Raw genomic sequence first — 26,502 nt, 5'->3', positions numbered from 1 at the left:
CATAGACATTAATTCTAGCACTGTGTGAAACTTGAGCAACTGAATTCTTGGCAGTACATGTGTATTCTCCACCATCCTCTTCCTTCAGATTTGAGATATTTACATGGCTAATGACATCATCATGAACAGTAACATACTGTCCAACTAAAAACCTATTGATGAGACAAGAAAAAAAGAAAATGTGTTAATTCAGATATAAAGGTGCTAATGGAAAGCCAAAGTAAACCTGGAGATACAAGACAAACATTCTAAGTAACAACTTACATTATTATAAAGTGTAGTCTGTTTAACCATCACACTGATAATCTTCAGTACTTTACTAGTGGCTAACACTACTTTTTCATTTAAATATTAGTATGAGAATCAAATTAATTCTAACTTACTTTCAAGCACATTCGCGAGAAATGCAAGCAATGGATGCAATAGGTAAAATTTAGCTATTAAAGGGCTATCATCACTGTTTAACTAGTCCATTTTCATTCTCATAAGGAGCTTTGATTGATTTATTTTTCTGAAAAATAAAAACTGTTTTTACACCATTCAGAATTTAAAGGTTCCTAACTGAACTGGAATATGTACCTATACCATGTTACGAACTATAAGATATGATGTGTGAGAAAATTATGTATGATATCCAGCCTGTTATTTTGAACCACTTGCTTAATACAGAGCTCAAACCATGAGGCATTGCTCATATTTTATGCAAATTACCCAGGGAACAAGTTTTTTGTGAGCAGCCATTTCAGAAGCTCTTCCCTGTAGCTCCCCTTCTGCCTGAGGAGTCTGGAAATATAATACAGCCACCTATGTATCACTCCCATAAGATCTGTAAAAATAAGATTAAACTAACTACAGTGTATTTTTAAGCACTCATTTCCTCCACAGCCTATATGCAAATGGAACAGGAAGAAACCCTAATACTGTATATGACACAAAGACAAATACCCCATACATGCACTTCACAGTGGTTTGTAGAGTATGGATGTAGATGGAGATTTGCAATTATGTTTTCATCTCAATATCCCCCTTCTCCCCAAGCTCACCTCTTCCTCGATGGCCCATTTGAACTGATATAGGCCCTACCTCCCTTGATGGTCATCACTATATCTTGCTGATGTGTTCCCTATTACCTGCACCATAATATTAATTCACTCAGATGCTACGTCAGTGGTTCTATTGTTCCAAATTTAACAGAGGGAGTCTCTCGAATTTGTAGTAACTTTCAAGGAAATGTTGGTGAAGTCAAAGGAACTTAACAACTGGCACTGCATATAGTGCCTATCAACTACCAACAAATCTATCTAAATTTAGTTTTTCTCCTTCATACTTTGGAAGTTATGCCAAATTCTGATTTTAGAGGTTACAGTTCTGATTGCTAAAGTATCTAAATTAATTTATATTTTAGCTGATGAAGAAATCCATACAAATTGTAAAAATGTATGGGGGTAAGAACCAATCACCTATCAAGGGGGTGGGGGTGGGGATGGAAAAGTAGTGCAGCCCAAGGTGCAAGAATACCTGCGCTTAACTTATCTAGTACTTGAGAATGAAAGCACTCAGAGACTTGCAACAAACTTTACACATAGGTTCAAATCTTTACAAAACTGTTTCTCACTGATGATCCCCACAAAAAGTTGAAAGGAAAACAGTTTATCACTTACTACATTTTTGCTGTTCATGCAGTAAAACTGTCACATAAAGCATGACAATTTAATTTATTACCTCTTTACTACTGACTCTATTCACAACACATTTACTTTGGAGATAGTATCTGCATATGCCATTAATGTATCTATAGAAATATATCTTTGTATGACACACAGTTCAGGAAGTGCAATGTCATAATGCGGAGATGCATGAGAAATAGCTGCAACATGCATGACATTTTAATTTATTACTTCCTTACTAAGAACTATTCACAACACATTTCAGAGGTAGTATACACATATGTTACTGAATGTATCTAGGAAAATATATTATTGTACAACACATAGTTCAGAAGATATGATGTCATAAACACTGAGTTGTCTGAGAGAGAGCCACATCAGGCATGATGTTTCAATAAATTAGCTCTTTACTACTAATTCTATTCAAAGCACATTTCATAAACTGCAAGCACATGTACTACTGGATACACTTACAAAATTATATTATTGTACAGCACAAGGTTCAGCACATATGATCATCATAAACATTAAGCTGCATGAAAATGGAACTGTTGTGCAAAATTCACTAGACATACAGGTGAAATATGTGTGAAACATATCTGAAATGTCAATGTGAGCAAACACTGGAATGATTTCAATCAAATTTGGCACATACATTAGTTACAATCTGGAAAGAAATACTGTAGGGGTAAGAACCACACACCTCCTATTAGGGTGAGTGTGATAATATGCAGAGAGAAGGAAGGACGAGGAAGGGGAATGAGGAGATAGGCACAGATATGAGAAGGGGGAGGTGGCTAGAGACAGGGGAGAGGGAAATGGGCACAGTGAGAGGAGAGGAAGACGAGCAGAGAAAGGAAAGAGGTGGAGACAGACAGAGGCAGGGGGGGGGGGGGGGAGAGGAAGGCATAGAGACAGGGGAGAAGAAGATGAAGAGGCAGAGGGAGAGGACAAGGTGATGAATATGCAGAGAGAGGGGAGAGGAGGAGATGAATAGATGGAAGTGGAGGAGTTATTGGACAGAGAAAGGGAAGAGGAGGAGATGGACAGAGAGAGGGGAGGAGATGGACAGAGAGAGGGGTGAAGAGACATATAAAGGAAAGCAGAGCAGATGAACAGGGAGAGAGGGAGGTGGAGGTAGGTTGAGACATGGGGAGGGGTGGAGGCGATGGACAGGGACAGAGGGGATGTATATAGAATGGAGAGAAGAAGAGGTGAATAAAGATAGAGGGGATGGATAGAAACAGGAGGGGAAGAGGAGGTTGGATAAAGAGAGGGGGAAGGAGGAGATGGACAGAGAGAGGAGGAAGGAGGAGATGGCCACAGAGAGGAGAGAGAAGGAGATGGGCTAATAGAAGATTGGAATAAATACATAACAGGACAACACCGTGTTTCTCAGTTAATTTTAAATAAAATTAAAATGTGCAATGTGTGAGGCTCCAAGACTTTCTTGCTTATGCTCCAGCTTCTCCTTCTTTCCAGACTGGAAATTTCCCATAATGGAGGATATGTGGTACACAATGGTAAAGATCAGAATGAACAAAAAGTAATTGAATTTGTTATTCACCTCCTCCTTCATAAACAAACTGCACATTTTTATGTATTGTAACATTTAAGTAAACTTATGATCGCAATCATCCTGCTTCTATCTCAGATCACGCATTCACATACCTTATTCCTAATCATGCCTTAATCATGAAATCAATCCTCTTTCCCATAACTTCAAGAATAATTCCATGTGAGTACACTTGTACTCCAACAAATTGCTGCTACAAACCAACTCTTGCACTTGTATGCACATAAAATGCATTGTTGAATTCAGGGAGGCAGTTTTATTTCTATTTTTTTTTTTTTTTTTTTGCAGCTCCCTGATGTTATTATCTTAAGACGCTCATACACATACATCGATAATCAAGCAAAGTGCGGCAACAGTAATCTTCCACATTTTAGTCATGTGCAGTGACAACATGGTTGATCCTGATTTGTTAGTTATTGTGTAGATGCTCCTTTTTTGTGACTAATGTTTATCAATATTTTTTCTTTCGTTTTATGTCTTGTAAATTCATTTGTGGTAATGCCTAAAATTTTTATAGAATTTGAACTAAAAGATGACTTTTCTTTCTTTTTCGAGTGTTAATAATTGAGATTCATGGATAAGTCTCTGATGAGGTACAAATGGATTGAAAAGCTGCAAAGAAATCAAGCAGGGTTTTATTCCACGAGATTGCACTCATTTGATGTCTATTGCTCATGGATGGGGAAAAAACATGTATGACAACTGTTGAAATAGTTACATCAAAGAACAAACTGGGTTAGGTTGAAGAGAAAAAAGTTCATAGAGCTGCATTCTAGCAGAGAAAATACACTGAATGTACAAATTTTAAATGAGAGGGCATTTGTAGATAGCTCCATAACTACTATTTCTAACTTTAAATTTCACTCCTGTTCAATCACAACTATACCTACTTTGAAAGTAGAAATGTAAGTATAAATGTAACATAGTATCAATCAGTAAGAAGGAAATCTCATGTAAAGAAGGTTTCCTTGTGAAGTTAGCACTACTCTTGAATGTAATGCTGAAATGACACTGGAAAGGTTCCACTTTGGTTGTTGTGTAATGTATTTACTTTATTTAACTTCACAAAACTGCCAATTTTGGCCTTTCTCAAGTGCTGTTGTATTAGCACCAACAGGACTAGAGAAAGACTCATATTGCTGAAATCAGCCAACTGTGCAAAGCTAAAGAAAGTAAATACATGTAAATAAGAGTCAAGGTGGAACCTTTAACAAACATATGGCTGTCGTACCCCACATGAAGAAAATAATAATGCTGAAGATTCTGGACCTTGTAGATCTTGAATCAGATATATATACATCTTACTACAACTCATAACAGAGGAAGGAAGGGAAATACTATGATATTCACCATCTGGTACAAGCTTTTCAGTTTGGTGATAACTCATAGGCTCACTCATCAATATCACTTTTGCTTTATTGAAGTGGGTGTTTGGTTAGCATCATGAAGTAGAGCAGACTCCATTCCAGATTATTCCATGGAAGAAAATTCTGTAATGGTTACAAATGAAATCAGAGGTTTGCTGAAATTAAACTGTCTCAGTCAGGCCATGATGATGTGTTTGATTCTAGATTTAGTGAAAGATCTGATACATATGTATTTTTCAATCTGTATCTGGCCTTTTCAAGATTTTGGACTTATGTTGGTCTGAATGGATAACAGATACTTTTGGTCACTAATACATGATTTTGCCTCATTTTGTAATAAGAATAATTAATAAATTCTAATAAAAATACACATACAAGTATTGAGCACTTCACAGTCTGTGTAATTTTCATACATCGTGGCTTTTGTATCAAAATTAAAATTGATTATAAATTAAACATGATGTTAAATCATTGTATTTGTGTGGGTGAGTGTTGAAGCCTGATGTTAGCAGAATAATTTAAGAAGTTCAAGTAAATCAGAATAGATGTACCAAGTCTGAGTTTTAAATAGTATTACCATAATTATTTAACATAAAGCATAAATTTTCAATGAAAAACAACAATACTTTACAAAACTTCCTTTGATATGTGCTTTAAGGAAAGGATTTGTTAAACAAAATGACAAATGCTACCAAATAAAGGTTTAGTTGGCAGGTAGTTCCAGAAAAAGGTATGAAGAAAATGTAGCACAATCACCAATTTTTACAGTCATGAGTTGATTCAGATGGCAAAAAATAGGAAATGAGACCATTCAGAGACAAAGTGTGGCATCTAGGAGTACAAGTGAAGAAAGACACAAAAAATACGTACATAAATACACAAAGAAACACAACAAGAACAACAGAAAGTGACATATGCACATGTAGTTTGGGGGAGGGGAGAAGGGGGCAGAGGAAGGAGGCATAAGGTGCAGAAGGTGGAAACTGTTCAAAAAAGGCATCCATTCATTATCTCATTTCAGTACTACTATATAAATAGCCTGACAGTACTGACCTGGGACTATCTGGTACTGGAAATCCATCCAGGGTCCATATGAACTGTGGTGGTGGATTCCCTGTTGCAACACATTTTAAAGATACAGCTGGGCCAGGTTGTAGAGTCTGTTCAGCAAACCAGTACAGCAGTTCTGGGCTAGCATCTGTAGTAGAAAAGCCACATAAACACTTATAGATGAAGATACATCTGTTGATAGAAAGTTATTCTAATTGCTTAATTCTAATTATTTTGTGAAATATATAACATATCAGTTTTTGAGTCATTCTCATGATGACCTGAATGTGCAGTATTTTATCTCAATGTGATTTATTATGGTAATTTTATTTTTACCTGGACCACAATGTCACAGGCATCACATACCTCTTTTTTTCTATACACGGCCTCCTGAGAATGCTTTAATGACATCAACAATCAAAATTGCAGTGTTAGGGCAGGGTAAGGATGTGTTGGTCTTTGCATGTCATGGCATTGATGGCCATTAAACTTTTATGTTGGTATATTTTACACATAATAATAAACCAAACATGTCAAAATAATGTGCAGAATAGTTTTGGTTATAAGGCATTTTAAATTGCTCATACTGCACATGTTTGGTACAAATGGTTAAAATAGAATCTTGTGTCATCATTGTATGAATCTGTTATGTATTTATCACTTATTTTTGAGTTTGTTAGTGACCACAGCCTTGGGAAAAGGTTCCAAATTGCTTCTGGGAATCAGTAAATTGTATCCCCAGGTTTTTTTCTTGTTACAATAGAAATCAATTTTTTGGGTGTTTATCACTTCAGTTCTTAAAGAGAATTTGCAATCCTTGTAGCACAACAGATCAAGAAATTAGAGGCGAATCAGCAAGCTCAGTTAAAATTATTTGTTTACTATTCTGTAAAACATGGCACCACTCACAAAGCAGCCCATTTTTTCTGTTTTTGGGAATGAGATGAGTTACTTACTCTCCAAAAGCAGCTGGAAATTGTTCTGACTACTATCAAATGATTGGAAGCTGCAGAAAATGAATGTGTTGGGGGAAGTACCAAGTTTCATGTAAAAGAGACACCATAGATTTTATTATCTCCTTTGTATACCGTCTCCTCTCCAGGAAATAAATGAGCTATTATTACTTATTGACTTGACAGTCGGTAGTGAGTCAGTGGTACGTCTAGGGATCTGGTACAGGGAAGACAGGGAGTACAGAGAATACTGGTGCAGGGACAACAGGAAGTACGGAGAACTCAAAGTACTATACCCATTCCTATGACTAACAAGTTCAAGGTGCTCTCTTCCACTGAGACTGAGTCATTGAGACACACTTCACCTGATGAGAATCCTGCTGTGTCCATGTTAGGGGAAGCTTGTGCAAAAGGGTAGGCATTTGTTAAAGGTCAGATGTTTGAATGAATGACAAATAGTGGTACCACATAGGGAATTGGATGCAATGTACGGGAAGGATCATCATCTTCACCCATCATGTATCCTGCACCTCACTCAACACACTGAAGAGACTGTTCCAGAAGCCATAGGGAGGACAGGGTGCAACCAGTTACAGTGGTGGAACCTGGAACAAGTGATATCTGTTGTGTGGTGTTGTGCCATGGTTCAGCATAGCGTAGCACACAGCTCTTGTGAGGACTCATCAAAACAATGTTATAATGATGGTATCATCACTCATCTCGGTAACTAGGTGCCATATCACAAGTACATCCATTCAGTATGCAAGCTGACATTGAAAATGTTGCCAGACAGTGCTTCTGAAAGGAGAACTTGTGGCACCTTTATAGTACTACCTGGGCTGTGTAGTTGCTGATATAATGGACTAACTGTTGTATGATGTCATGGATTTTCAAGGGATGGGCTTTCCAAATTTGACTTATAGGGCAGAACCGTTACTGTTGCAGAAACGACATCAGACATGGCTAGCATAAATACCATTAAATTTAGACATTCACGCCCAATCATCACCAAGCGCCAGCTGAGTGGAGGTGTATGTAAGTCTACACACTGACATGAACCAGCTACCTGCCAACATCAAACTCTGCTGTCAATAGCTGCAGGCCACTGCCTGGGTTTAGTCCAAATGCTGCCAACTTGGCATGTTTCTTCCAGTGGGTCATGTGCTGGGTGACTGTCATCTGCAATGGTTGCCTTCCTGGCAGACTGGGGTACAAGCCAGGACTATCGTCATATACCTGCCCAGCTGTTAACGTCTTGTGTGAGCAAACACTATCACTGTCCATCACACAGTGAGGGCATATGCCTTCATCATCAACCATGCCAGAGGCTGTGGTTGACCTCACCTGCTCTGGTGTGCTTTCTGCAAAGCTGCAGAAGCAGGCCAGCAGCTGATGCCTTCACTGCAGCCCTGCATCACCACCTCTGCTACTAAGCTGACTACAGCACCTTGCCAGCCACTGTCATTGCACTGTGGCACAGGCAGTTTGCTGCTCTTCTGGTGAGCTATTGCTAAACCAGGCATGCCACAAAGGCCATGGCCATCTAGGTCACAAGGCCATTGTCTGACTTTCCAGTTCCATCTCCACCACTGTAATTGTTATGGAATGAAGGACTAATTCAACCAGCATGGTTTTCAAGAAGGGTCATCACCTGACACGTGCCATCACTCCACTGCAGCCCCTCACTTGGAGGTTAACTGCCATACATCCTGACCTATCACAGCCAACTTCATCTTCCATCAGAATGGTTGATCATTCCAGCTGCTATATTGTGATCTGAAGTCATACCTGTAGAGGAGTTTGAGAAGATCAGCCTTGCTTAGTGAAAGCAAAGCTCACAATCTACAGCATTGTCACAAGAATGGATTGTGGTCCCCTGGTTCTGAGCCAAGCAGAAAGATTGTACCACCAGAGACTTTAAAGATTCTGTGAAAAGCTAGGCTACGAAGTCCTACACTTGTGCCACAGGGTTGAGGACTATAGGCTCTCCATAAATGGGGCAGTGGGGAACCGCACATGAAGGGGCTGCTACCAGATAGGTATATGTCTGTGGGTTCTGCACCACAGTATCTTAGTTTAGGCAATTCAGTCCAGTCCAGTCCAGATAATGATAGCTGTAGGAGGCCACTAAGTATTAGGGTAGGATAAAAACAAATAACCCCCAAAAATGAGATTATTAAAATCCTAGTGATCAACAACTAAAGCATTCATGAATTTGAAGCACTCCTAAGAACAGTGGAGCTCTCACAATATTAGATACTGAAAGCTGGTAAAACGCAGAACTGAGATTTCTGGGGACAATTTAAATGTGTATTGAAAGGATAAGCTAACAGGAAATGGGGGTAGCGTATTTGTCACAATGCAAGAAATGCAAGAACTCCAAAGAGAAATTGCAGCAAGAGCGTTTGATCAAGACTCAATATCAAAGGTGTCCACAGTTTTATAATTGAATCTTTCTACTGACCACCAGATTCAACCCCAGATGAAACTGCACACTGGACTAACATTCCAGAAGACTGGTTCAAATCCCTAGTCAGCCATCCTGAATTTCCCTACAATGCTCACAATAAATGACAAGCTGGTTCCTTTGAAAGAGTATGGCGGATTTTCTTCCCCATCCTTTCTTAACATGAGCTCGTGCTCCATCTCTAATGACCTCACTGTCATCAGGATGTTGAACACTAATCTTCTTTCCTTCCCAGACGAAACCAAAAATTGTACAGAAATATTTTTCTCAGTAGTCAGTACATTTCCAAATTTTATTGTCATAATTAGAGGATATTTTAATCATCCAAAAATTAATTACAATATTTACGGTTTTGTGATGGCAGAAATTATGAACTTCAGTCCCATTTCAATTCCTGCATCACTGCAAAGATGAGTGAAATACATACAGCTGTGTTAGCCCTTCTTTTAAATCATAATATATGGTACATCTAGCAATGGAAAATCCAGGATGGAATGCAACAATATAATGAAACAGAAAGTTGCTACTCACTATATATAGTGAAGATGCTGATTTGCTGATAGGCACAACAAAAAGAGTGGCACAAATAAAGCTTTTGGCCAGTAAGGCCTTTGTCAAAAATAGACAACAGACACACACACACACACACCACACATGATTGCAGTCTCAGGCAATGGAGGCCACACTGCGAGCAGAAGCACCAGTGCATGATGAGAATGATGACTGGGTGGGGGTTAGGAGGAGGCTGGGGCGGGGAGGGGGAGGTGTAGTAGGGTAGGGATGGTGGACAGTCACGTGCTGCTGAAAAGCATGCAGGGCGAGGTGGAGAGTTACAGCTCAGCTTGTAGATCACATGACTGGTTTCACAGGTAGCCCTGCCTTTAATGGGATAGGTGATGTTTGTGACCGGACTGGAGCAGGTGGTGGTGGGAAGATGTACAGGACAGGTCTTGCATCTAGGTATAGCTCAGGGGTGTGAGCCATGAGGTAATGGGTTGGCAGCAGCGGTTGTCCAGGGGTGGATGAGTATATTGTATAGGTTTGATGGATGGCGGAATACTACTATGGGAAGGGCGAAAGGGTAGTGTACAGGACATTTCACATTTCAGGGCACAATGAGAGGTAGTCATAACTCTGGTGGAGAATGTAATTCAGTTGCTTCAGTCCTGGGTGTTACTGAGTTACGAGGGATATTCTCCACTGTGCCCAGACAGTAGGACTTTGAGAGATGTGGAAGACGGGAACGATAAGGCACAGGAGATTTGTTTTTGTACAAGGTTGGGAGGATAATTATGGTCTGTGAAGGCTTCAATGAGACCCTCAGTATATTCTGAGAGGGACTGCTGATCACTGCAGATGCAACAACCACAGGTGGCTAGGCTGTATGGAAGGGACTTCTTGGTATGGAATGGGTGGCAGCTGTCGAAGTGGAGATATTGCTATTCGTTAGTAGGTTTGATGTGGACATAGATACTGAAGTAGCCATCTTTGACACAGAGGTCAACATCTAGGAAGCTGGCTTATTGGGTTGAGTAGGACCAGGTGAAGTAAATTTCCCAAAACCCACAACATGCAAACCAACCTTACATCCGTAGAAAGAACTGCAGTCCACCATCTAAAAGCTGATCCCAATCTCATAATCCTACATGGGGATAACGGCTCCACCACTGTTATTTTGAACCGCGAGGATTACCTGGCAGAACGACTCTGCCAGCTGTCCGATACATCCACCGACAAGCCTTGCCACAGTGACCCCATTCCAGTAATCCAGCAGATCTCCAGTCACTCCTCAAATCCTAAAGCCCATCCCAGAACCTCTCCCCAAAGTCCATCTCTCTGCTCACCCCTACCACTACCTGCACTCTTACCTTCTACATGTTTCCTAAAGTCCAGAAACCCAACCACCCAGGATTCCCCATTGTTACTGGTTACTGTGCCCCCAGTGAGAGAATCTCTGCTCTCATAGACCAATACCTTCAACCTATTACCCGTAACTTACCCTCCTATATAAAAGACACCAACTATTTCCTCCACTGACTCTCCAAACCAACAATCTGCTCCTATTCGCCATGACCAACTGTATCCTCACCCACAATTACCTCTTCCTTTGAAGGCTTTACATACAAACAAATCCACAGTACACTTACAGGCACCTGAATGTCAACATCCTATGCCAATCTATTCATGGGCCATCTAGAGGAATCCATCCTAAATTGTAATCTGGATTGAAAGTGAGTACACCCTATCCACATTCCTCCAGAACCTCATCAACTTCTCCCCAATTTGCTTCACCTGGTCCTGCTCAACCCAACAAGCCACCTTCCTAGACGTTGACCTCCACCTCAAAGATGGCTACATCAGTACCTCCGCCAATATCAAACTAATAACGACCAGCAATATCTTCACTTCGACAGCTGCCACTCACTCCATACCAAGACGTTCCTTCCATACAGCCTAGCCACCCATGGTTGTCGCATCTGCAGTAATGAACGGTCCCTCTCAAAATATACTGAGGGTCTCACTGAAGCCTTCATAGACTGTAATTATCATCCCAATCTTGTACAAAATCAAATCTCCCGGGCCTTATCTTTCCAGTCTCCCACCACCCCCGAAAGGCCTATCATCTGGCCACAGAGTAGCATTACCCTTGTAACTCAGTATCACCCAGGACTGGAGCAACTGAATTACATTCTCTGCCATGGTTTTGACTATCTCTGATCATGCCCTGAAATGAGAAATGTTCTGCCCACTATCCTTCACACCCCTCCCAAGTGGTATTCTGCCGTCCACCAAACCTACACAATATACTTGTCTATCCCTAGACAACCGCTGCTCCCAACCCCTTACCTCACGGCTCACACCCCTGTGATATACCTAGATGCAAGACCTGTCCTGTACATCTTCCCACCACCACCTGCTCCAGTCCGGTCACAAACATCACCTATACCATTAAAGGAAGGGCTACCTGTGAGACCAGTTATGTGACCTAAAAGCTGAGCTGTAACGACTGTGCTGCATTCTCTGTAGTCATGACAACCAACAAGCTGTCTGTCTATATGAATGGCCACCGACAAACTGTGGACAAGAAACAAGTGGACTACCCTGTTGCTGAGCATGCTGCCAAACATGACATCTTTCATTTCAATGACTGCTTCACAGCCTGTAGCATCTGGATCCTTCCCACCAACACCAACTTTTTTGAATTGTGCAGGTGGGAACTTTCCCTGCAATATATCCTACATTCCCATAACCCTCCTGGCCTCAACTTTGTTAGTCATTGTCCTCTCCCATCCACCCCCTCCCTGTTCCCATTCCAGCACTAAACAGCCCTCATTCCACCATTGCTCCCTATCTTTTTACTTCTCTCCTTTCCCGCTAAGTGACCCCCCCCCCCCCCATCTCCCCCGCACCTCTCCTCACCGCTCCACTGCCCTCCATCTAACCTCCAGAATGCACATAGCTGCCCTACCCTCTGTCCACCTCACCCTGCACACTCCCCAGCAGCACGTCACTGTCCACCACCCCTACCCTACTATCCCTCCCCCTCCCTACCCCAGCTTCCTCCTCACCCCCCCCCCCATCCAGTCACCACCCCATCATGCATTGGTGCTGCTGCTCAGTGTGTGGCCTCAGTTGCCTGAGACTGCATTCGTGTGTGTATGATTTTGTTTGTGTAAGTGTGTATGGGGGTGTCTGCCGTCGAAATCTTTATTTGTACCAGTCTTTTTGTTGTGCCTACCTCCAACTAAGCATCTCCAATATATGGTGAGTAGCAACTTTCCTTTTCATTATATTGGTATATGGTAGATCCCTAGAATAAAAAATTGTAGTTGAAAGACAGCACAGGTGACACCCATCTACAAGAAGGGCAGCAGAAGAGATCCACAAAACCACCATAAAATATCTTTGTTGTCAGACTATAATACTATCTTAGAACATGTTCCAAGCTCAAACATTATGAGGTAAATTGAACAGGATGACCTCTTCCATGACAACCGACATGGATTCTGAAGGCATAGGTCACGTGAAATGTGATTCACATTTTCTCACATGACATCACAAAGCCCATAGGTTAAGACAGTCAAGTAGTTCTTGCCTTTCAAAAAGTAACTCATTCAGTATCAAATCAACATTTATTAGCATGATCATATGGGTATCAAATGAAATTTGTAACTTGTGAGAAGGACACAGCATATAACTTTAGACAGAGGATCACTGACAGAAGTAGAACTAATTTCTGACCTTCCCTAGAGAAGTAAGTTGAGATCGTTTTTGTTCACTTTGTATATTAATGACGTGGCAGTCAATATTAATAGCAACCTCAGATTTTCTGCAGACAATGCAGGACCTGTAATAATCTTCTATCTGAAGAAAGCTACACAAATATTCCATCAGATTTTGATGAGCTTTCAAAGTGGTGCACAGAATGGAAACTTGTTTTAAATATTCAGAAATGTCAAATGGCACAAAATAAAAATATTAATCACAACCGGAATCAGTCAACTCATATGGTTGCCCAAGTGTAACCATCAGTAGGAATACGAAATGGAATGATCATGGAGGCTCAGTGGTACATAAGACAGATGGCAATCATTAGTTCATTGGTAGAATACAGGGAAAATGCAATCTGTTCACAAAAGAGATTGCTTACAAAGCACTTGTGCAACCCATCTTAGAATACTGCTCAAGTGTGTGATGCCCATATCAAATATGACTAACAAGGGATATTGAATGTATACAAAGCACAGGGTGTATGTGCAGATAAGGAAAAAAAATTCCCGGATTTCCCAGGTTAAAAATACACCTTTTCCCGGGTGAAAATACACTTTTTCCATGTTAAGTGACACTATACTTTTCCTCAGAACTATAAAACTTATCAGTCCTTTGAACTGTTAAGCTTTTATACATTGATGCAGAACTTCCCGGCAGTTTAGAAAATGAACCCCAGGAAAAGTTTTGGAAAGATTTTTTTATGTGCAGCGACATGTACGTAGCAAATTTTTATATTATGATAGGCTGCATATTTTCATATCATGGAAGTATAAATTTGAATTCCGCCAAACACAGCATGTTAGTTTCCGAAGCATTGTAATTGAGACTGCAATGCACACCTTTGTAAGCCGATCGTAGTGCACCTTCTCCTGTCACATGATTTCGCCAGTCAGCCAATAGGAACATCACTGTTTAGCAGTGTGGACGCACAAATAGAAAAATTAATGGTTTAAATTTACATAGTGTAGCTACAAGAAAATGATATCTATCTTTTTTGCATGTTTTACGCTTTAAGATACATCACACAAATGCGCCAGTAAAATTTTAAATAATGACATAAATGTTTCATCTTCTGGGCTGAAAATTCTTCTAAGTGGCTACCTTTTAAGGTGTTATGCTTTAAATGAGAGTCAAACATTCTGTGATTCAAGAAATTCAAAGCACATTTTCGCATATAACATAATTCATCTTGCATAAAATGAAATTCACTTTGAAAGTAACACTTTCCAAAGCACCATTCGCAATATTTTCCACAAAATGTTAGAAGTAATTTGAGGATTTGTCACAGCCCGCCAGAAAACAGGCGCATGTGCAGCTACAATTGGTTGTACTGCTGATTCAGTTAACAGCCGCACTTCAAGTAGCCAGAAGCACGAGAATGTACTGCTCATGCGGGATTCAACTGTGCATGTACATGAGCTCGCTAGCAACTGCTCAAAAGAACCTAATGTAATCAGTTGTGGTGTCACGCTCATTGGTAGCAGTTTGTTGTGTATTGCATAGTCTTTGTCCTAAATCTTTTGACACATTTTGCTGTGGTAAACACTTTTTGCACTGTGTTTGGTTGTTTTAAAATGGTGCATTTTGTTATTTTTCCTCTCGTTTATGTTTTATTGATGCAGAATAATTCTGTAGTAGTGGGATACAGTAAAATTCTACGTTAAAATATCAGTTCCAACAAGTCAAAATTACAAAAGTTTAGCTGAAAACTAAAACAATGAAAAATTCCTGGGCTTTCCTGGTTTTATACCAGGTGAAAAACTCCCAGTTTTTTCCCAGATTTCGTGGTTGTCCTGGGATGTATACACCCTGAAAGCAGTGCAGCACAAATGTCACATGTTAGTTTGCTCCATGACAGTCACAGAGATACTGAAAAACTTGTGCTGGTAGAAACCTACAGATACACACTAACTATCCTGCAAAAGTCTACTTACAATGATTCAAGATGCTGAACTAAGTGAGGCATCTAGGAACACCAGAACCCCATACATATCACTTCCGTAAAAACTGTGAAGACAAGACTGAACAAATTAAAGTTTGTATAGAGACATTTAAGTAGTTATTCTTTCTGTACTCCATATGTGAATGAAGTGGGAAGAAACCCTAATAACTGTTCAATATGATGTACTCTTTGCCACTCATTTCACAGTGGTTTACAAAACATAGATGTAGATGTAGGTATACATCATAAAATTCTTGGATGTGGGTGGTTTATCACCACCAAAAAATTTAACCATTGCCAGGGAAGGTTTATAAGATTTCTGTTATTTCATTTATAGCAGCTAAGAAAGGGACAACTGATTTCAACTGTGCCACACTTCTGACGAAGGTGACCTATGTGGAGGACACCATGAAACTCCTACCCAGATGAAATCATTCAGTAACATCACAATATCATCTTGGGCTATCTTCAAAGGTATATGAAATAACTGATGCCACAGCCATGTCAGAAGCGGAGTAAAACATGGCATGTTTTTTAAGTGTATGTTAATGAGACATGGGTCCACCACTTAGTGTCAGAACAATAACAGTAATCGAAGCAGAAGCTGGAAACTAGTAAACCTGCACCAAGGAAGATGAAGACAATTTATCCATAAGAAAGGTGATCAATCATTTCTGTGATTGCAAAGGGATTCTTCTTACTGATTATCTTCCAAATAGTAAAGTAATAGCTGATGATTACTGCAAAAATATAATAGACCGTGTAATGAAAAACTGGAAGATCTAAAGCAGAATTACTATCCCACTGACAGAATTTGGTACCTCTTGCCTTCCATACATTCCTACATCTGAGGAAAACATTGGAAGTCCAATGAAAATGTTATGAAAATAAGTGTGTAATGGAATATACTCACAGGGGTGGGGGTGGTGGAGGGTGGGGGTGGTGGAGGGGCGGGAGGAGGAGGGGAGGGTTGAACAGAGTGCGTGCAGTGAGTTAAGAGGAATTACACTAAAAAAATAATGGTATAAGCAAATAGGACACTTTAGTCATCATTAGTGACAGTGGTAGCAGTGGAGTGTGAATATCTGTGCAAATATATTATTAAATCAGTAAACAGAGCCTTCAGAAATATGGAATGGGTTGAGAACTGCACATACAAAAAACAACACTATATTACAAAATATACTGGTTTCTACATATAAAGGAAATATCTCAAACTTTATTGTTATAATCCTCACTTAGGACTAACAATGTTTACTGAACACAAGTAAGTTACGTAACAACAAATTAAAATTGTCTATTAGTCACCAAATGAAAAAGTAATTGTTCTTGGTGAAGTAGTCATCTGAGCCACAAAAACTAGTACGAGAAAGATCCTGATTAAACTGAGTGAAGCCTAAGCACTACACAGCCCATAAGAGTGCATTTAGTAATTGAAAGTTCCATTGCATTTAGCTGCCATTGAAATGTAAATTTATAATTTACAGCAACATGCACACAGTAAAAAGTTGCAGTGATAAGAGTTCGCAGATAGAGACAAATTGGATAAAAGCAACTCAGGTAGAAACCTCCTCTAGGTAGCCTTATATCTGTGTACTACAGAAGCTCACATGACAAGCCTATAACATTGGCCATGTTCCTACCACATATGCCCTCACAGGATGAGGGGGTTATGTTATGGGTATTGGTATGTCTGTATCTTCCATTCACAGGTCTGGTGAGATTACTAAGTTATGTATCAAATCTGATGAAACTTAGCCAAAGTGTACACCAAATGATGTGACTGAAAAAAAAGCACACTTCTAACAATGATTTTATGCCTGAACTCTGAACAAGTTTGAAACATTAAAAATAAATGACATTTTAGAATGTCACAAAGAGTGCCAATATAGAGTGTACTTTTCACCAGCAGCAATACAACCAGTAGAGTGAAATTTGATGCTATTAAAGATTGAGTCTTTGGACTTGATAAAAAATAAATGTCATTCTTCTTGCAAGCCTGATGCCAGTGGTACAAGGCTCTGTGTTGGAGTACTGTGAGCAGAAATGTGCCTTCTGAGAGCATGTCAAACATGCTTTGTGGGATTCAGGTAGGACATTAAGTTATCTGTTCTATTTGCTAAATTAAACAATGGAAAATCCAGGATGGAATAATGACAGTATTATGAAGAGGATAGATTGCTACTCACTATGTAGTGGAGATGGTGAGTCACAGACAGGCACAACGAAAAGACTTCTAAACAAGTAAGCTTTCAGCCAAAAGGCCTTCATCTGAAATGAACAACACGCACACACATTCACACAAACACAACTCGCCACATACATGACCACCATCTCTGGCTGCCAGTGGAAGACTATGAGCAACAGCACTTGATGGGATGTGGATGGTAGAGATAAGGAAGCTGGTATGGTTCAAAATGGTTCAGATGGCTCTGAGCACTATGGGACTTAACATCTGAGGTCATCAGTCCCCTAGAACTTAGAAATACTTAAACCTAACCAACCTATGGACAGCACACACATCCATGCCCAAGGCAGGATTCGAACCTGCGACCGTAGCGGTCGCGCGGTTCCAAACTGAAGCGCCTAGAACCGCTCGGCCACACCGGCCGTTGAAGCTGGTATGGGAAGTGGGAAGGATAGCAGGGTATGGGTGGGGGACGGTGAAGTGGAACTTGTGGGAGCATACAGGGATGTGATCGGGGTAGGGCAGCTACATGCAGACAGGATGCGGGAGGAGCGAGGAGCCAAAAAGGGAGAAGTAAAATGGCTGTGGGTGCATTGGTGGAATAGACGCCATCTAGTGCTTGAGTGGGAAAAGGGAGGAGATAGGTGGATGAAGGACAGTGACTACTGAAGGTTAAGGCCAGGATGTTACGGGAACTTAGGATATATTGCAAAAAGAGTTCCCATATGTGCAGTTCAGAAAAGCTAGTGTTAATGGGTAGGATTCAGATAACACAGGCTGTGAACCAGTCATTGAAGAGAAGAATGTTGTGATTCGCAGAATACTCACCAACTGGGCTGTCTAGCTGTTTCTTGGCCTGGTCACAGTGTGTCAGTGGACATTCATGAGGACAGAGAGCTTGTTGGTTGTCATGCCCACATAGAATGCAGCACAGTGGTTGCAGTTTGTAGATCACATAACTGCTTTCACAAGTAGCCCTGCTCTTTATGGGATAGGTGATGCTTGTGACCAGACTGGAGTAGCCTATTACCTGCAACCTACACTCCTATATAAAAAAAACACCATCAGTCTTGTCACCAGCACCCTGGGAATTGGAGCTGTGACCTGATGATGATGATGATGGATCCAAAATTATGTTACTTGGGTCAAAAGTTGGTCCCTGTACCCAGTACATCCATGTTACCATTGACCGACATATTATCTTTATTATCTGACCATTTTTCCTATAAAGTGCATGTGGTAGTGGTGAGGATAGAAGTCTTACAACGTTGCAGATCACACTTGGAAAGTTATACTTCTTGGATTGCAGGTTTACAGTGGATGGATAGAAAATATGCATGTGTGTGGTACTTTATACGCGGAAAGTTTTCTTCACTAAGCCTTGACAGGGAAGGCTGCACAAAAGCCTTAAGAGGTACTACAGGCTTTTTCAGCAGACTCTGACATTTCACTCGTTACTCAGAAGGGTAGTGATACAGAGCAGCAGGCTCCATACTGGATTCTAAAGCAGTAAACAAGTTCTGTTTGGTGGCAACCAACTGGCCTCATTCTCTGCAGACCCTGCTTAGTACCTGCCATCATTTGTGGTTACACACTTCTTTTCAAGTTGCCCTGACTGCTTTTTCTTGCATTCCCTGTGAGAATGTCTACATTACGAGGACAAGTATTGTAAGTGTTTACACATAGGTCATATTGTAAAAGTATGCCATAGCTTGGTGGAACCATGAGTCCCCACCAGACAATTCAAATTAATATTTCAGGATGCCCGCATCTCGTGGTCGTGCGGTAGCATTCTCGCTTCCCACGCCCGGGTTCCCGGGTTCGATTCCCAGCGGGGTCAGGGATTTTCTCTGCCTCGTGATGGCTGGGTGTTGTGTACTGTCCTTAGGTTAGTTAGGTTTAAGTAGTTCTAAGTTCTAGGGGACTGATGACCATAGATGTTAAGTCCCATAGTGCTCAGAGCCATTTGAACCAATATTTCAGGAAGTGACCATGTGTTGGCTCCATTAAAAATTCTGTTACGTGCAAAAGAACAAGAGACTCTGGTGGCTTTTCTTTTTGATGCTAGTGCACTGATCTCAGTCATCAACTGGCATACACACTTAAGTGTGGGCAATTTACATTGTGGGTGGTGTACAGCCATCATGAAGTGGTACTCCTGAGTCATGTGCAATTAAATGTCACTTCTAATCAGGTGTCCTGGATTTTGTCATTTTCAGGCAGATTCATTGATCAAAAACATTTCTGGTCTCTGCTTTTGGATGTATGTCATGAATTGCACTACACTGATTCTTTGGTCACCTTTGAGGCCATTGACATAGTTTGTGCACAATTTGCACCACTATTTGAATCTGGTTCAGGGAAGGTGGTTGAGTATTAGGCCCATATTGTCTTAAAGCAACAGAAAGTCCAAATTTTGCAAAATTCACCTGATTACAGTGACTGAGGTTAAGATTGAACAGGGCATATTAGAACAACAAGTTTTGTCCCATTTCTTACAGTCATTTGGTTTGTCTCTTTGGCTCTGTAGAGATTTTACACAAGTCTTTGATGCACAGCAAACATTGATCCTTATCCCTTGCTTTGTTCAGACGAACTGTTTTCCAAAATTTCAAGAGGAAATACGTTTTCTAAAACTGATCTAGCAGAGGCATATTTTAAGTTACTTCTTGATGAAGACTTAAGGAAGATTTTAGTTTTGAAAAAACCATTCAGACAGTATCAATATAACAGGTTGTCTTTTTGCATTGTTAACACCATGCCATATTCTAGGGAGTTCTTGAACACGCTATTGCAGGAATTCTGTATTGTGTGAATTATCTTGCCGATATTCCACATCTGAACATTTGCACAACCTAAGTGTGGTTCTTGCTGCCCTTGCACAGAAAGGCCTACAGCATAATTTTTCAAAATGATTACAGAAACATATGTACAGCCACTTCAGTTGCACAAAATTTTGTCAGTTGACCATGGTTTCGACTACACTTGGGCAATAAGCTATACATGTAACTTTTTATTCTGATGAAGATTGCCCTAGTGCAGTCGAAACTGTGATCAACTAGCAAAATTTTGTGCAACCGAAGTGGCTGTACTTATGTTTCTGCGATTAAATAGCATATGGTTGCTGGATCATGGGCAATAAAATGTTTAAAATTTTCAAAATGAGCCTGCCTTCAACTGGTGATCACTTACTCAGATTATATACTCAGTGCAGAGGACCTTAAGTCCAGCAGAGAACATGTAGAGACTACTCAGAACATGCCTGTGCCTAAATACATAAAGGATCTTAAACTAACCTAAATCCATAAAGGATCTTAAACTATTCTAGGAAAAGTGAATTACTATGTTTAATTTATTTCCTATGCCACCTCCATAGCCCACCCACTAAATCATCTCTGTAAAAAGGGATGCTATCTGGCTTTTTAGACGTTCACCAATCAGCATCTTGCCTTGTCACTTGCCAGCTCCCCTTGCCATTGGAGTTGGCAAAATTTCCACACGGAACAAGGGTTTTTCTTTCCCATAAGCTAATTGATGGTATGGAGAGACTAATCTCGTTTATGTCAAAGACACTTACTCCAGATAAAGAACATTCTTAATGCATTGGAAAGGAAGTGTTGGCTATCATCTTTAGTGTCCATAAATTTCACATCTTTCTGTATGGTCACAAATTTCATCTATCACTGACCATAAATTGCTTGCCTTTTTTGGACATAAGCAAAATTGTGAATGTATATGGCTTATTGCCTTCACCAATGGGCTCTCTATTTGAAAAGTTTCCAATGCTCCATTCATTATCATAATTTTTACATAGTTTATATACTGAAGAGCCAAAGAAACTTGTACACCTGCCTAATATTGTGTAGGACCCCTGTGAACATGCAGAACTGCCGCAACCTGATGTGGCATGCACTCAACTAATGTCTGAAGTAGTGCTGGAGGGAACAGACACCATGAATCCTGCAGGGCTGTCCATAAATCCGCAATAGTATGAGAGGATGGAGATCTCTTCTGAACAGAATATTGCAAGGCATCCCAGATACGCTCAATAATGTTCATGTTTGGGGAGTTTGGTGGCCAGAAGGGTGTTCTTGGAGCCACTCTGTGGCCATTTTGGACATGTGGGGTATCGCATTGTCCTGCTGGAATTGTCCAAATCTGTTGGAATACACAATGGACATGAAAAATCCCCACTTCATCACTACCTTGGAGATGCTGTGTCCCATCACTCATGTGCTGACTGTAACACCACATTAAAATTAAATTAAATCTTGATAACCTGTCCTTGTAGCTGCAGTAACCAATCTAACAACTGTGCCATACACTTGTTGTCTTATATACGCGTTGCCATCCGCAGCACCGTATTCTGCCTTTTTACAAATCTCTGTATTTGAATACACATGTCTATACAGTTTCTTTGGCGCTTCAGTTTAGCTCTTTTTGCATGGGGAACTGGGATAGTGTTTGCATTAGATAGCACCAAGACACAAGTATGTCCATGAGGTGGGTTCCATTCTCGGTACTTCAAGCATTTACACTTGATGAGAGGATTGATAAGGGTTGCACTCAGTCTTATGTTGCCAACTGAAGAGCTACCTGAGTGAGAAGTAGCAGCTGCAAGGCCTCTGAAATGAAACTTCCTGGCAGATTAAAACTGTGTGCCGGACTGAGACTCGAACTCGGGACCTTTGCCTTTTGCGGGCAAGTGCTCTGCCACTGAGCTACCCAAGCACAACTCACGCCCTGCCCTCACAGCTTTAATTCTGCCAGTACCACGTCTCCTAACTTCCAAACTTCACAGATGTGCTCCTGCGAACCTTGCACAACTAGCACTCCCGGAAGAAAGGATATTGTGGAGACATGGCTTAGCCACAGGCTGGGGGATGTTTCTAGAATGAAATTTTCACTTTACAGCAGATTGTGTGCTGATATGAAACTTCCTGACAGATTAAAACTGTGTGCCGGACTGAGACTCAAACTCGGGACCTTTGCCTTTCGCAGGCAAGTGCTCTGTGGCTGTAGAGTGAAAATTTCATTCTAGAAACATCCCCCAGGCTGTGGCTAAGCCATGTCTCTGCAATATCCTTTCTTCCAGGAGTGCTAGTTCTGCAAGGTTCGCAGGAAAGCTTCTGGGAAGTTTGGAAGGTAGGAGACGAGGTACTGGCAGAATTAAAGCTGTGAGGACAGGGCGTGAGTCGTGCTTGGGTAGCTCAGTAGCAGAGCACTTGCCCGCCAAAGGCAAAGGTCCCGAGTTGGAATCTCGGTCCGGCACACAGTTTTAATCTGCCAGGAACTTTCATATCAGTGCACACTCCGCTTTAGAGTGAAAATTTCATTCTAAGGCCTCTGAAGTTAACAATGGCCATGAGAGCAGTAATGTTGATCTCATGCCCCTTCACATCACATGAAATGATGCTACTGGGGCAGAGAATAACACAGTGGATGGTCAGTACAACAAAAAGGTCCCACAGTTTTGCAAGTTGACTTTTGATATGTCCAGGATCATATTGTGCTTAGTCCCTGACCAATTTTGATCGATTTCATGATAAAATCTACAAATTTTGTCAATATATAGGAACGTACTGGGGGCTATATCCTGAGTTAAAAGAAAAAAAACCCTTAAAATGAAAACGATTTCTTTCAACAAAGAAATATGATGATATAATGATGTTTGGTTTGTGGGGCACTCAACTGCACAGTTATCAGTGCCCATACGAATTCCCAATCTTTGCTCAGTCCAATCTCACTGCCTTCAGGAATGTTGATGAAATGATGAGGACAACACAAACACCCAGTCATCTCGAGGCAGGTGAAAATTCCTAACCTCACAGAGAATTGAACCCGGGACCCTGTGCTTGGGAAGCGAGAACACACCGCGGCTGCGAGACCATCAGCTGCGGACTTTAACCAAGAAATACACTTACCAGGACCTGACAACGGAATTATGTGTAAGATATAATTTGAACAAAAAAAAAAAAAAGATACAGAAAAGTAATTAGAATGAGACTAAATTGTGAAGGCAGTAAAATACTATTAATGAACATTTACATTAGGAACAATAGGCTGTTTGGGGCTCACAGACATAGAAACAATAAGGACTATCTGTTTCTGTAAAAAGTTACCCTTTTTTGCAAAGAGATCTAAGAATAAAATTCAAATACAATTTGAACAAAATGAGTATGCAAGGAATAGCAATAGACTTATCTGATAAGGACACATACATGAACATTAAGTGAAGTAACAAACAGGAAATTTTCAGTGATAAAACTACTATTTCTAACTGATAAACGTCTTTCTCAGCACTTTCCATTAGTTTTGTTTTCACACTTTGTTGCATTTTTAGTTTTTCTCAACCCACTTTGTCCTTTCTCTTATTTTCTTTTGAGGATTTCTTAGTTATCCTTTTATCTGCTACTTTTTCACTGTACTTTCTATGTGCATTTTTGAAACTGTATATTATCTGCTTTGTGATAGTTACAGATCCAACACCCCCTGCAACCTTTACCACATCTTGAATGGTATGAACGTGTATGGGAGACTTTAGACAGAGTTTTGACTATAATGAAGCTCTCAGAGAAACATCTTTCAAGACTGGCATTGTCACAGAGGAGACATCAAGGAAATTTGATAACAGGATGTATAAACAGACAAGGAAAAAAATTCCTGGATTTTTCCCGGATTTCCCAGTTAAAAATACACTCCTCCTCGTGAAAATACACTTCTTCCATGTTAAGTGACAGTATACTTTTTCTCAGAACTGTAAAACTTATCAATCCATTCAATGGTTATGGTTTTATACACCGGAATAGAATTTTCCGTCATTTTAGAAAATGACACTCAGGGGAAAAAAAACACATTCTCAAAAGATCTTCAATGTGCAGCAACATGTACGCTGCATATTTTCATATTACGAAAGTATAAACTTGAATTCCACCAAACATAGCATGTTATTTTCTGAAGCATCGAAATCAAGATAGCGATGTGTTTTTGTAAGCCAATCATGTGATCTCGCCAGCTGATGACAGTGGATATTCATACAAATGTGCCAGTAAAATTTTTAACAACATAAACGTCTGATCTTTTGAGCTCGAAATTCTTCTAAATGGTCATCCTCAAAGAGTTGATTTTTAAATGAGAGTCAAACGCTCTGTGATTTATGAAATTCATCATACATTCTTGCACATAGTTCATCTTGCATAAAAGGAAATTTACTTTGAAAGTAACACTTTCCAAACCACCATTCGCAATATTTTCCAGCCACTTGTTAGAAAAAGGTTCGTTTCAGCAGTTGCCGGGCGTCACCACGCAAGCGCAGCTACGATGACGCAGGAGGCCCATATGATTGTACGTGTAAAATACGAGGGCTGTTCAGAAAGTAACCTCCGGTTGATTTAAAAAAATACAGCAAGTTAAATAAAAATATTTTAATATATACATCTTACAACTACATCTTTGCACTATTTTTCTACATAGTCTCCATAGCGATTGAGGCACTTATCGTATCTCTTCACAAGCTTTGAAATTCCTTCTGCATAAAAATCACCCGCTTGTGCCTGGAGCCAGCCTGTGACCGCATCTTTGAGCTCTTCGTCGTCATCAAACCGCTGTGACCTGAGCCATTTCTTCAAATGCATGAGGAGGTGATAATCACTTGGCGCCAGGTCTGGGCTGTAAGGTGGATGGTTGATAACGTCCCACTTGAAGGACTCAAGAAGGGCCGTTGTTCTGCGAGCAGAGTGAGGACGGGCGTTATCGTGCAAAAAAACGATACCGGAAGTCAGCATACCACGGCGTTTGTTCTGTATAGCCTGTCGTAACTTTTTTATTGTTTCACAGTACACGTCTTGATTAATGGTCGTACCACGTTCCATGAATTCAACCAACAACACCCCTTTGGCATCCCAAAACACCGTTGCCATCAGTTTTCTGGCAGAAAAATCTTGCGAGGCTTTTCTTGGTTTGGTAGGCGAATTTGAATGTGCCCACATCTTTGATTGTTCTTTTGTCTCAGGGTTCACGTACTTAATCCAGGTTTCGTCACCGGTCACGATTCTGTTTAACAATGGTTCTCCTTCATCCTCATAACGTGACAGAAAGTCTAATGCAGAGGCCATTCTTTGAGTTTTGTGGTGGTCGGTAAGAATTTTGGGCACCCATCGTGCACAGAACTTACGGTAACCCAATCTTGCTGTCACTATCTCGTACAAGAGAGTCTTAGAAATCTGTGGAAAACCAGTAGACAACTCCGACATTGAGAAACGTCGATTTTCACGAACTTTTGCATCAACTGTCTGAACGAGTTCGTCAGTCACCAATGATGGTCTACCACTCCTCTCTTCATCATGAACGTTTTCTCGTCCACTTTTAAATAAACGTACCCATTCACGGACAACTCCTTCATTCATAACTCTTGGTCCGTACACGGCACAAAGCTCACGATGAATAGCTGCTGCAGAATATCCTTTGGCTGTAAAAAACCTTATGACAGCACGCACTTCACATTTGGCGGGGTTTTCTATTGCACCACACATTTCAAACTGCCACAAAAACTAAACTAGCGCAGGTACGACGTTCACTCGACCACGGCTTGATGCCAACTGACCTGTTGAGTGCGTGAATGCACAGATGGCGTCGCTACTCCCCCCACAACCCGCACTGTGACCAATCGGAGGTTACTTTCTGAACCGCCCTCGTATCAAAAGATCTTACATTATGTCATAAAAAAAAAACAAGACATCAGGGGATACTCCATGAGCATTGGAATTTTGCGAACCATACTAAAATGCATAATTTGGCTTAAAGTGTATATTCGTATGTTCAGATTCGGATATAGATTTTCTTTATTATGGCATAATGCCACATATGCTAGAAGATGAAAACGTACACTTGAAATGCAGCGAACAGTTGAAACTAGCCAATAGTGTGGACTTAAACATTTTAATAAAAGCCAAATTTCTTTAGCAAACCGACAAAAATAACTTCATTGTTCTGCAAGGTGATTAATGCTTGACTATCAGATA

At 40.5% G+C, this 26,502-nt stretch overlaps 1 protein-coding gene across 1 annotated transcript in view; it reads right to left on the bottom strand.

Moving 5' to 3' along the window:
• Positions 1-26,502, bottom strand: part of LOC124616628 (Down syndrome cell adhesion molecule-like protein Dscam2) — a 375,675-nt gene that overhangs the window by 209,228 nt on the left and 139,945 nt on the right. The window contains exons 8-9 of the mRNA XM_047144953.1: positions 5,664-5,808; positions 1-152 (exon numbers count right to left, since the gene is read on the bottom strand). Coding sequence (XP_047000909.1) covers positions 1-152; positions 5,664-5,808 — 297 coding nt within the window. The remainder of the gene's footprint in view (positions 153-5,663; positions 5,809-26,502) is intronic.

Source organism: Schistocerca americana, chromosome 5 (genome assembly GCF_021461395.2).
Source record: "Schistocerca americana isolate TAMUIC-IGC-003095 chromosome 5, iqSchAmer2.1, whole genome shotgun sequence".
Taxonomy (NCBI): domain Eukaryota; kingdom Metazoa; phylum Arthropoda; class Insecta; order Orthoptera; family Acrididae; genus Schistocerca; species Schistocerca americana.
The sequence above is the reverse complement of the archived record's forward strand: the minus strand, read 5'-3'. Positions and strand labels throughout refer to the sequence as shown.